This window comes from Aulonocara sp. 'chitande type north' Nkhata Bay, linkage group LG4, assembly GCF_057382095.1.
Source record: "Aulonocara sp. 'chitande type north' Nkhata Bay isolate Kocher_YH1m ecotype deep benthic linkage group LG4, A_spYH_male_GT1.1, whole genome shotgun sequence".
NCBI lineage: Eukaryota > Metazoa > Chordata > Actinopteri > Cichliformes > Cichlidae > Aulonocara > Aulonocara sp. 'chitande type north' Nkhata Bay.
Window position 1 is genome coordinate 36110978 of NC_141347.1, and position 12394 is coordinate 36123371.

General features: G+C 46.3%; 1 protein-coding gene across 3 annotated transcripts; it reads right to left on the bottom strand.

Annotated features, from left to right (window-relative positions):
- Positions 1 to 95: 95 nt before the first annotated feature.
- On the bottom strand, positions 96 to 11203 carry LOC147333203 (ras-related protein Rab-35). Of its 3 annotated transcripts, none has more exons than XM_086290210.1 (7): positions 11038 to 11197; positions 8852 to 9598; positions 6529 to 6579; positions 3457 to 3580; positions 3223 to 3347; positions 2464 to 2588; positions 96 to 1743 (listed from the first exon to the last, which is right to left on the bottom strand). In XM_086290210.1, the coding sequence occupies exons 2-7, from the start codon at positions 8904 to 8906 to the stop codon at positions 1594 to 1596; spliced, it is 630 nt and encodes a 209-aa protein (XP_086146336.1). In that variant the 5' UTR covers positions 8907 to 9598; positions 11038 to 11197; the 3' UTR covers positions 96 to 1593. The 3 variants fall into 3 exon arrangements, with proteins under 3 accessions (XP_086146336.1, XP_086146337.1, XP_086146338.1); XM_086290211.1 differs by lacking the exon at positions 11038 to 11197 and adding an exon at positions 10050 to 10449; XM_086290212.1 differs by lacking the exon at positions 2464 to 2588 and having other exon boundaries at positions 11038 to 11203.
- Between the last annotated feature and the right edge of the window lie 1191 nt (positions 11204 to 12394).

Sequence of the window (12394 nt, forward strand, 5' to 3'; positions counted from 1 at the left end):
AACCAAAAACATGGCTGCTGTGAGGTCACTCTACTAAAGGTAAGTGAAATTCTAGGATTTCATTGCATACAGTCTCATCACTGCACAAAGAATCACTGAATTTATTGCTTTTATTGTATTTGGACACATTTGCTTGGCATCAGATTTACATTAAAACATGTTTTGGGATTACTGGCCTCATTCAGACTGAAATAAGGCATGCAGACAGTTTGTACTCATCACACACGTTAATGTCACAATTGAACAAACAGCTCCCTTTCACTGGTTAAATACATGTTCTGTATTAAGAAAAAATCTAAACAGTGGTTTAAGACCAAAGTTAAAGGACCATGCTGGTGTTTGTTTTTGCATGTTTTAGTTCACTGCAAATACAGATGTAGAGTTTCTCAGTGTTACTCCCTTTTTTCCACTAACATGAGAACTGGCGACTAAAGACGTGGAGCGTGATATGGCTTTCATCTTCCACGTGTCACAGAAGGTAACAGAACAAAATAGAAACAAATCCCTGCAGTTTTATCTTCAGTGAAACCTACACAACTAGAACCTGTCATTGTGAGAGGTCGCAAGGTCATTATTTTCCCACTTTCAAAACCTCTGCTGATGAGCCAACCGGAGAAAAACTGACCTAACAGGGGAGAAGCTATCGGCTTGTTTCAGACAGGATGGAGCCTGTCTGAAACAAGCCTACCACGAGATAAGTGAGTAATCATGCAAAGCCGCTTTAATCCAAAAACATGGAGGGAACGAGCAGAATCGGAGCACTTTAACATAAAAACTGATTCTCCCTAAAGCGCTGTGCAGCTGTGGTGGGAGCACAGACTCGACATGTGACCAAATCTCCAGGTTTTCCACCAATCAGGACGCATTATTGACTGACGCAGTGCCCAATCAAACACGTTTCATGCCAAAAAGGTGGACGGTGTTTGAATGGTCACCACAGAGGTCCCCGGCTCTAGAGCTCAAGCATCGGGGCCATGTTGGTGGAAAGTTCTTTGGCTACATGTGACCATGAACTGACTTCTGTCTTTGGAGAGATGAGTAAAAAAGAATCAGTTTTAATGATGAAACCAGGTTTGTTTCCTGCCGATTGAAGTGTTTGAAAATTGTAAAAGCCGGGATAGAAGCTTCATTTTTGTGGTGTAACTTGAATGAGAGTTTTACAGGTGCTGATTAAGCTGATGATCACACACCTCCTCATAAACCAGTGCAGCTCAGACTGAAACGAGTCATTTAAGGCGAGCTCAGGAATCCACTCGTTTGAATAAACGTCACAGAAATGTTTCTTCTGGTTAGCATCCACAAACCAACCTGCACATTAGTCGCTCTTTAGCTTCAGTCCAACACACGACACGCTGCAGTCTGGTTAGAAGAAAAAAAAAAAAAAAAAAAAGCATAAACACCAGAATGATCCTTTAGGTCATGTGACCTCCTGGCTGCTACTTGCATTCAGTGCTGGCAGACTGTAGACCCTCAGGCACAGCGAGAGCTACAGCCTGCTGTGCTGTAGCTCCACACATTCATATCTGCAGTGAGAGACGGCCTCGAAGGCGCCGAGTTCAGTCTCAGCTGAATGCTGTGGGCAGAAGCGGCGTCTCAGCAGCATTTCTTCCCCCTCTTCCTGCGGTCTCGGTCTCGCTGGGCGTTGATGTTCACCGTGTCCTTCTCCCGCTCCCGCTCCCTCTCCACTCTGTTCTGGCTCTCCTTCTTTGCCCGGAGCACCATGAGGGTGAACGCCATGAACATCTGAGCAGAGCAGCAGAAACAACACAGACTTCAGGATTATCTATCGCGGCCCCGTGTCCCACTCCCCGACCCTCAAACGGCAGTGACACCGTGCACGAAACTGTTCATGTCACTGAAGACATTTTAAAAATAATAAAGCAAATACTCATGGATAGTAACAACAGGAAACACAGTCACATCTGATCCTGCCTTTACTTTAGTCTCCGTTATTAAAACAGTCTGAGCGTTCCATGGTGAATATATCTGAGATCAGTCACAGGGTCCCTGCTGGTGGTTTACCAGCATTTTTATCAGCGGGATTGAGGACGAACCGCCATCTCTGCTGTTACCACAGTCTCCGTCTTTCAGCTCAAATCGAGGCTAAACAGACCCCTCCTCCTCATCGCTACCCTCTGCAGTGTAATAATGAGATGATGAGGTGCATCTTCATCTGCAGGCCTGGACCATCCAGTATGAAGGAAACCACTGCATTCAACCTGAAGCCCCATCATTATGAGACACTTCTGCGTCACTGGGCCTGGATGACAGCAGTGAAAGGACACTGCCCCCCTCAGGTCACACTGAGAACTACGACCCCACGCTCTAATTTACCTGCCTGTCATTTCAATACCAACCTTACAGACAAAACATTAGGAACAAAGGCTTTCGACCTTGTAATGGGACAAACTGCACACCAAAAAAATCTTTTAAAATCAGGATGTTAATCATTTAAAGCTTCACCTCTTCAACATTTATGTTCTCTTTGGCACTCGTCTCGAAGACACGGACACCCACCGACTCCCCAAAACGCAAAGCATCCTGGGTATCCACCTGCCTCTTGGAAGGGTCGTCATTCTTGTTCCCCACTGAGGAAAGAAGGAAAATCCATCTGTAAACGCTTCCTGCAGACGTCCCCAACCAGGGTGAAACTCAAATGCATCATAAAAAAAGATATTAATAACTGATGCTGCAGGTCTGAAATGAACCAAAGCATCTCTAAGTGTCAACCCTGATTCACCTCCCCAGAGTCAGACCTGCACAATAACCTTCCTGTTTAAAATTACCAGTAAAACTTCACGTTTACTGAACCTGAGAAATCATCTGATAACAACAGTTTGTCTTAAACACAGTAGATCTACAAAAGTGTTTATGACGACTCAGCGGGACGGCACGTCTCACCATCAGGAAGTTTATAAACTGTTGGTGAGGGGAAAGAGGCTCTCCTCACCAGAGATCTGCCTGCATGATATCATAATAGATAAAATATTCGACCAGTGTTCAAGCTGACTGCATGTGGACTTTAAAACATATCCAAACTCAATTTTCCAAGTCTGGACATTAAAGTGGATAATGGAGCTGAATGAATGCAGCTGCATCTTTAACAAACCGTACGTCACCTGGAAGCAGACGGAGCCTCTCAGCAGCTTTCGGCACACCTGTGAGCAGGTCAGAGTTCACACTGAAACACTGATATTCAGGATGAGTTTAGGGTCGACCTACCCAGGATCTTGCAGACGTTGTCACAGTTCTGGGAGATTTCATTCAGCCACCTCTTAACATTTACGAACGACTCTGGATTTGTCACGTCGTAAACTATGATGACGCCGTGGGTGTTTCTGTAGTACCTGGGGACAGGTGAAGCGGAATAAACTGATGACCTCAACGATGATGCTGCAGCGGGCTGCACGCAGTCATACAAAGAAACTCGGGGGAGAAAGTTTCAGAGATCATTACGTCGAGGTGATGGTTCGAAACCTCTCCTGCCCCGCCGTGTCCCAGATCTGCAGCTTCACCCGCTCCCCGTCGATATCCACCGTCCGGATCTTAAAGTCCACGCCGATGGTGGTGATGTAGCTGCCTGCACGAGACCACACGAGAAAAAATAAAAGCCAGAGTGAGGCAGACGTGCTGCACAGCAACGCGAGTGCAGACGCACTGCGTGCGTGCGTGCGTGTGTGTGTGTGTGTAACTGCGTGTGTGCGCGTGTGTAACTGCGTGTGTAACTGCGTGTGTGCGCGTGTGTAACTGCGTGTGTGTAACTGCGTGTGTGTGCGTGTAACTGCGTGTGTGTGCGTGCAACTGCGTGTGTAACTGCGTGTGTGTGTAACTGCGTGTGTAACTGCGTGTGTGTGTAACTGCGTGTGTAACTGCGTGTGTGTGCAACTGCGTGTGTGTAACTGCGTGTGTGTGCGTGTGTGTAACTGCGTGTGTGTGCGCGTGTGTAACTGCGTGTGTGTGCGCGTGTGTAACTGCGTGTAACTGCGTGTGTGTGCAACTGCGTGTGTGTAACTGCGTGTGTGCGTGTGTGTGTAACTGCGTGTGTGTAACTGCGTGTGTGCGTGTGTGTGTAACTGCGTGTGTGTAACTGCGTGTGTGCGTGTGTGTGTAACTGCGTGTGTGCGTGTGTGTGTAACTGCGTGTGTGTGCGTGTGTGTGTGTGCGTGTGTGTAACTGCGTGTGTGTGCGTGTGTGTGTGTGCGTGTGTGTAACTGCGTGTGTGCGTGTGTGTGTAACTGCGTGTAACTGCGTGTAACTGCGTGTGTGTAACTGCGTGTGTGTGCGTGTAACTGCGTGTGTGTGCGTGCAACTGCGTGTGTGTAACTGCGTGTGTAACTGCGTGTGTAACTGCGTGTGTGTGTAACTGCGTGTGTAACTGCGTGTGTGTGCAACTGCGTGTGTGTAACTGCGTGTGTGTGCGTGTGTGTAACTGCGTGTGTGTGCGCGTGTGTAACTGCGTGTGTGTGCGCGTGTGTAACTGCGTGTGTGTGCGCGTGTGTGTAACTGCGTGTAACTGCGTGTGTGTGCAACTGCGTGTGTGTAACTGCGTGTGTGCGTGTGTGTGTAACTGCGTGTGTGTAACTGCGTGTGTGCGTGTGTGTGTAACTGCGTGTGTGTAACTGCGTGTGTGTGCGTGTGTGTAACTGCGTGTGTGTGCGTGTGTGCGTGTGTGTGTAACTGCGTGTGTGTGCGTGTGTGTGTGTGCGTGTGTGTAACTGCGTGTGTGTGCGTGTGTGTAACTGCGTGTGTGTGCGTGTGTGTGTGTGCGTGTGTGTAACTGCGTGTGTGCGTGTGTGTGTAACTGCGTGTAACTGCGTGTAACTGCGTGTGTGTGCAACTGCGTGTGTGTAACTGCGTGTGTGTGCGCGTGTGTGTGCGCGTGTGTGTAACTGCGTGTGTGTGTGCAACTGCGTGTGTGTGTGCAACTGCGTGTAACTGCGTGTGTGTGTGCAACTGCGTGTAACTGCGTGTGTGCGTAACTGCGTGTGTGCATAACTGCGTGTGTGTGTAAGTGTGCGTGTGTGTGTAAGTGTGCGTGTGTGTGTAAGTGTGCGTGTGTGCGTAACTGCGTGTGTGTGTGCGTAACTGCGTGTGTGTGTAAGTGTGCGTGTGTGTGTAAGTGTGCGTGTGTGCGTAACTGCGTGTGTGTGCGTAACTGCGTGTGTGCGCGTGTGTGTGTAACTGCGTGTGTGTGCGTAACTGCGTGTGTGCGCGTGTGTGTGTAACTGCGTGTGTGTGTGTAACTGCGTGTGTGTGCGTAACTGCGTGTGTGTGTGTGTAACTGCGTGTGTGTGTGTGTAACTGCGTGTAACTGCGTGTGTGTGTGTAACTGTGTGTGTGTGCGTGTGTGTGTAACTGCGTGTAACTGCGTGTGTGTGTGTAACTGCGTGTGTGTGTGTGTGTCCTGCTGTTGCATCTGCAGGCCCTTGTTAACCCCCCCTCCCCCCTCACGCACCAACTCCACCACTTCAGATGTTTTGGCGTCCTGTCAGGAGCGCCTGGCCCACTTCCACTCGCCCCACCCGTTTACATCCTCTCCCCGCCTTCGAGAACTATATTTGATTCCCGCTGAGCGGCTGAGACACGGAGCGCCATTCCAGCCGTATGTGGGAAAAACTCTGCTAGAAACCCTCGATATTTCCCCACAGACTGCAGAAACGTGGCCGAGGCTCCAAAACGGTTTCTCAGACGGGATCGCAGCTGGCCGTCACTCTGACCATCTGTGGCCGCAGCTACAGCCCACTGAACCACCACCACTCCAGCTTACATGTTTGTGATTCCAGCAAGAAAAAACCGAGCCGTGTTTCTGGCTCCGTCCTCCAGCTGTCGTGAGAACTTTTGGTCTGTCATGTCAGGACCAGACAAACCGTCCAGTGACACGCTTTAATCGACCGTGAGATGCGTGTTCCATTCGGTAAACAAGCCTGAGTGTGAATGCTGCTGGTAGCGCTTCATAACTAATGACACATTCAACGACCACGTTTCTCCAACACCTGAGCTTCCTGTTATGAAACGATCAGCAAATAAAAAAAACTGCAAATAAACTTTGGACTGTTGCTGCCTGACGCAGTCGCTTCCTCTGCTGGGATCCAACTCGTCTTTACAGCATCATCACTTTGAGATTTGGCTCACGACAGACATCTTACTCTAGTTTCACGTCGGCTTTCAGTTCAGCAACTTTCTGCTTCTGTTCCACATCCGTGGCTGTGTACCCACGCCACAGAGTGGATTCAACAGAGTGGATTCAAAACGCCGACACAGGTTATTAATATTCCTAAAGGAGGGCAGTTATTGTTTGACACTTGGGTGCGAGCACACGAGACCGTTCAGAGGAAATGGATGAAGCATTTAAACGTTTGATGATATAGACCTGCCTCTCCTGCAGCTCCTGACGTGTTAGGACAGCTCTTATGACTCCTGGAGATAAGATGACTCCTCCTGATAAAATGCTTTTAATTCTCGGCCTATAACTGGAGTCTGCTGTGTGTTTAGTGTGAGCAGGTATCACCTTTCATGTAACCAACTCACCTGAGAAGGAGTTATCTGCGAAGCGGAGCAGGAGGCTGCTTTTTCCCACATCTAAAGGGGGGAAAAGATCAGAGGGACGAGATTAATATCTGTTTGAGTAAAGCCTACTATGACCCCCACTGTAACTTTAGTGACAGCCACATACCAGCAAAACACACAGACGGGAGGAGGTGAGATAAGGAAAGTGAAACAACACAAAATAGGACAAAGGTTGAACTCGCACTGGACATGTGTGAGAAAAGCATCTGAAGAAAACCTGACAGAGGAGAGCCGACGAAGCAGGAAGACGTCGGGCTAAACGGAGAAATCGATGGGAAAGTTACAGTTTTCTCAGAGCATTAAAGTGTTAGAGACTACACGCCTGTAAAAACAAGTCCTGCATCTGCTTTGCAGGCTGGATGTTTGCAGCTGACACTTGTGCTGTCTATCAAAATCAGATTCCAGAAGCTGGAGAGAAAAAAAAAAAAAATCACTGCTTGGTTCAATCATTTAAGCGGTTTTCCAAAACAAGACTGGACTAGACTCGTTCAGCAGGCTCGGAGATGGAGCTCGTTTATCAGGAACTAAAACCTCTGCCTGCTACGCCTCAAACAGATGGACGATAAACGTGACAGCATTACTCCTCACAGAAACAGCTCTGCCAACGAAAGGCACGAGAACTATTTCGAGCTGAAAACTGGAAACTCGCAGCAGCTTCCTGAAACCGTCTTTCCATCCAGGCACGCGTCTCATGTGCAGCGATGAAATCCACCCACTGCTCTAAAATAAGTTCCTGCAGGGAAGAAGGTGACCGACAGTGACTCAGCACCTCCTGCAGGAGGCCTGACACCAAAAGCCCTGAAACTACAACATTCGATCAATAACTGGAGCCTGCTCTCTCCAAAGCAGAGGACCAGGTCCGTTTGTTTTATGGAGTCATCTTTGTTTTACTACGAGCTTGGAGAGAGTTTGTTTTCTTGTTCTCGTGCTGAGAAAGTGACATTAAACGAGTTTTCCTGGGAACGCACTCCCAGCACAAAACCAGGCTCTGCTGAGGCCCGCGGTGCTGGCATCCCAACATGCTTTGCAGTGTCTGAACTCGGACTTTGTGCTTTCAAACAACATCTGGATTCATGAAATGTTAAAGTTTAATTATCATTATTTTTATTTAGGTACTCAGTCACTCTTACTGGTTTGAGATATATCACACCACCCCAGTCCTGGACTCTTTATTTTATCGATGACCTTTTAAACTAAAAGCTGTGCTCCGCCCCTCATGGGGCCTAATCTGCAGCCAAAACACAGAAACATTCACACATGCATCAGACACGCCCACTACAGCCGAGTCCGATACCCGAGCTGTGACGTCTTACACACATCTATCTACGTTTCATATCTGAGACATTGGAGCACATTAGGAGATAAGGAAGACAAACAACATCACAAAAACAGTGAAAGACCTCCTGTGGAACATGATCCCCGACTGCTCTGTTTCACAGTTTTTTCTGCTCTTGGATCTGTATGATGTCATAAAGAGGTGATCTCTCTAATCTGGAAAGCTCCACCCACCCAAAGCTCAAACCGGGCAGCCAATCACAAGAAAACTGATTTTAAAGGGGGCGGGGTTTAAACAGCTTGTTTCAGTCAGAGGACAAACTGAAGGCCCGCAGCAAGGCTCAGTATGATTTAAGGGGGGATTATTTTGAACTGTGAATCATGCAAAGCTGCTTTAGTTGCGTCGAGAAATAAAATTATGGCGCTATAAATAAATAAATGTTTAGTCCTTAATCCAGCCTTGCATCTGGGCTGGCATGAGCTCAGGATTAATCTCTATGAACTGTGCATAATATATTAGAAAACAAAGATGAATTTTAACTTTAAATCACATAAAGCTACTCTAACTGCAAGGATAAGCACATGGAGCTGGGAATGAGTACAGGTCCTCTTTAAAGCAAGTCTATAAAAGCAGGCAGTAAGAAGGCAGTGAGTCTGTGAGGGGTCCCGAGGGCTACAACGCCAACACCTTTGAGATTCATGCAGTCAAGCTTCTTTCACATACAGGTGAAAACCAGACCAGGTGATCGGCAAAAATCAGCTAAAACCAATTCTGAAACAAACTGGAAGCCAGGACAGGGATGGTGCGATTTCGACCAGTAAGACCTCCCCAGTTCATCAGTATGGAAACGTTCCTATTAATAGGTTTATTATGGTTCTACTGGCCCACAGAGACAGCAGCCTAAATGTACTGGAAGTGTCTGTTCACACATCTGTTTCTTGCAGGGCTCCATTAAAAAAAGAAAAGCTTTGACTGCAGAGAGATGTAAACAAGTTAAAATGTACTAACTGGAGTCTCCAATGATGAGCAGCTTAAAGAGATGATTGTAGTCCTTCCCTGCCATTTGGATGGCCTTGTTTTGGATTTCCAAGTAAAACCAGTTTCATAGGAGGAAGGTGAGCTTCCTTCCCTCCAAGTGCACATGCGGCACTCGCCTTGTTCCGCCTCCAAACGCTGACCACCTCAAGAGTTTGTCCAGAAATCACAGGTTCGCTTCCCCTTTGGGTGTGAGGACATTTCCAGTTACACTCTAGTTTCAGTTCTGATGTTCACATCGTTTTAAAAGCGAAACCGCAGCAGCCGGCAGAGTAGGTGGCACTTCTCGAGAGCTCTGCATTTATGATTCACGCTTGACGGCGAGGGCCGGCACCGTGGTTCCACCTTACTTCCAGTTCCACCCAGCGACACTCCTGTGGGGGATTTCCAACAACTCCTCCACAGTTGTGTCAGTGCAGCTCCAGCACTCCTCTGGATGCTCAGTCTTCACATGTACGGCTCCAGGATGGGCACATTTGGCATTTTGTGGTAGTGCTGATCATAAATCCCGTTACTGCCCTTCTCCTCAGAATTCCTGCCCCTCACCTCTTTTTTTTTGGTTGTTGCACTTGAAAGAAACTAAGATGTTCCTCTTTTTTTAACAGCAGTGGTTACATCTGCAGAGGTTTCTTTGACTCAATCCCTTCGGTTCCTCTGGTGGTTGGCTAAAAAGTCACCCGTTCCCTGTTTCATTGCACGAGGAGGGTTCACCAAAAGGAGCTAAACAAAAACAAGGAGAAAAGGTAATGAGAAGTCAGACCAAATCACATCAGACTTCACAACTTTTTGCTTGCTGTGTCCCGCCTTAACTCCCTGCCTGTTACTCGAACAGCAGCTGAGTCACTAAATATAACTTCCTATTCCTGCTGTATCCACCCCCATCCAATGCCTTATCTGTGTTAGCAATATCAGCAGCTCACTGACGGCCATCGTCCAGATTTGGTTGTTTTTCTAAATTCTTCAGGTAAAACAGCGGAGCTGAGCTGGCTGCTGCTGGGTTCGCTTTCCGTGAAAACAGGAAAGGCTGGACTTCGCTAATGCGAGCTAATCCAGCCCCAGGACGCTGTTCTGTCGTGAGTAGAGCGACGCCAATCTCCACTCCAACAAACGCACATTTAAATGTTCGTAATGTGGCGGCAGAATCAATGCCTTCAACAATAAAACTACTCACCCCGGAAAGTCTTGGACCGATCGGCTTTGATTCGGCTCACATCAAGCCCCCAAATGTATACGTGATTCAATAAAGAAAAATAAACCTAAATTTAAAGTAACGGACTGGCTCCTTTAACTAGACTTCAACAACCATGTAAAGGCACAGCAAATTATTGAATAAAAGTATAAATTACGTGCAACCTTGTGTGTCTATACATGCCGAATTGAAGTATAATACATAACGTTGGAGCAAAGAAGTCCCAAATCTGTGTGACTCAGGTTTAAAACGCTTGGGCGTAGAAAACTGATGTTTTCGCTTAGATTTTTGAAGCAGTTTGGCAGATAATTCCATCAAACATTAGAAGAGATGGCTATTGGTCTGTGGATGGCCTCAGGTCACTGATTCAGCTTTAAAAATCTTTAACGGCCGTTACTGGCAGTTTCTGACCCGCTGCTGGGACAGCACGTTCGAAAGTCTCTTATTGCGCGAGCGTTTGTAGCTTTTGGTGGAACAACACGCCTGACTCCACGCGAAATATATTCATTTTTCGTTAAATGAAATCAAACTATGCCAATCCAAGACTTAGAGTCACTTGTGAAAACATTGTAAAAATGAATCAGGGACGTGCTTCAATACGGCACAAATAAAATAACACAGTGCTGGCGTTAAACTGTAGTTTTGTTCAGAGCTCGATGGTTTTAACGGCCAAACCACCGACCTGTTAAGGCACAAACGGGACAAAACTGGTGAATAAATAAATATTAACGTTAATTTAACGGGTGTAAATAAAGAAGAAAGCAATGACCGCTCGTTATAAGGCTAAATGTGTATTTGGTACTGGGTGTACCGCTGCAGACTAGCAAGAAAACGTTTAAACTTCCAGATTTGTTCATCCAGCCTGGAGTGACGGTGTCCGGGCCCGACGCTGGCCTGCCAAGACGTCGGGAAACTTCAGTGCTCGGAGAAACTTTCAACCCGCCGCCGTTTATTTAAAAAACGAACTTACTGTGGTCATGATGCGGTGCTTGGCCGGTGGGTCATGCTCACAGACCGGTGCTACACTCTGACTTGTGCCCGTTGATTCCGCTGGCTCGCCGCTCCGACGGTCGGACCGTCTCCCTGCCGACCACACCTGACTGACTGCAGCTGATGACCCACTCTCATCATCTGACGCTGCGTTCACGGTCATGTGGGAAAACCCTGCACCCTTCAACCGCAAAGTGCACACCGACACAGAGTACTACAGCTGCTCTTTCTTTCGTTTTATAATATCTAATCAAATCATCTTTACCCATGTACTGAAACATATGATAAGGAAACAAGCCAGGGGTGTCCAGCATACGACCGGGAGAAACAGATCTGCCCCACAAAAGGGTCCAATCTGGCCCTCGTGGACTATTTTTTCAGATTCTCAATTTAAAATTTCCACATTGTCTATTTTATTTCATGCATTTAATGTACATAATTCACTTACTTGCTGCATATAATGTCCTCCTGTATATATTCACTTAATGTACATAATGTTCTCTCTCTTTCTGCACAGCCAAGGAGCATGTCAGGATACATTTCACTGCGTGCTGTACTCGTATAACTATGGATGTGACAAAGAAAGATTCTTGAACCTTGGAGGGTTTTACAAAATATTACAATTAAAAAAAATCTTCACTTGGAAAGAATCATGAGAGTTTGAATCATCATAGGTTTTACAGCCTTCTTACTGACAAATACTTACTGTTTCCCCCATTACAAATGAACCATTGAATGAATTGTTTATTTTCTACAGTGGGAGCATAGTTACAAGAATAATAACAATAATTTCACAGTAATAACTTAATAACACAGATTTATTTGTTAAAGTTAAAACATGGGTAGTGATGCTGATTTATCTTTGAAAGGGTAAAATTAAGAAAAATTAAAGAGAGAGACAGAGAGAAGTAAATGAATAATAAAATCAATGCAGAAAGACAAATAACGTACAATCAAAGGTGAAAAACAGATGCAAAATGGTCACTATGACACTTTAAAATGACCCCAAAGCAACTAAAAGAATTACAAAAATTACTGAAAGGAGGAGTCTGGAAAGAGGCTCAAACCCATCAGACAAAAAGGTCAAATGAAAAGGACGTAGGGTGAGTACAAAGTACATAATAAAACTACAAAGACGCAAAAATGCAAAAAGCAAGTCCACTGGAATGACATGCTGTTAATGAGCTTTCCCTCTGTGATCAGTAAAGAGTGAATGCTAAAGAAATGTAACCAAAACTAAAATTCACAGTTTGAACTTTAACCAAAATATTTGAAACACGGAGCTCAGAATCAGAACTTGTCTGTGTCGTGTGTGAAGTCAAAGTAGTGAGAAACAC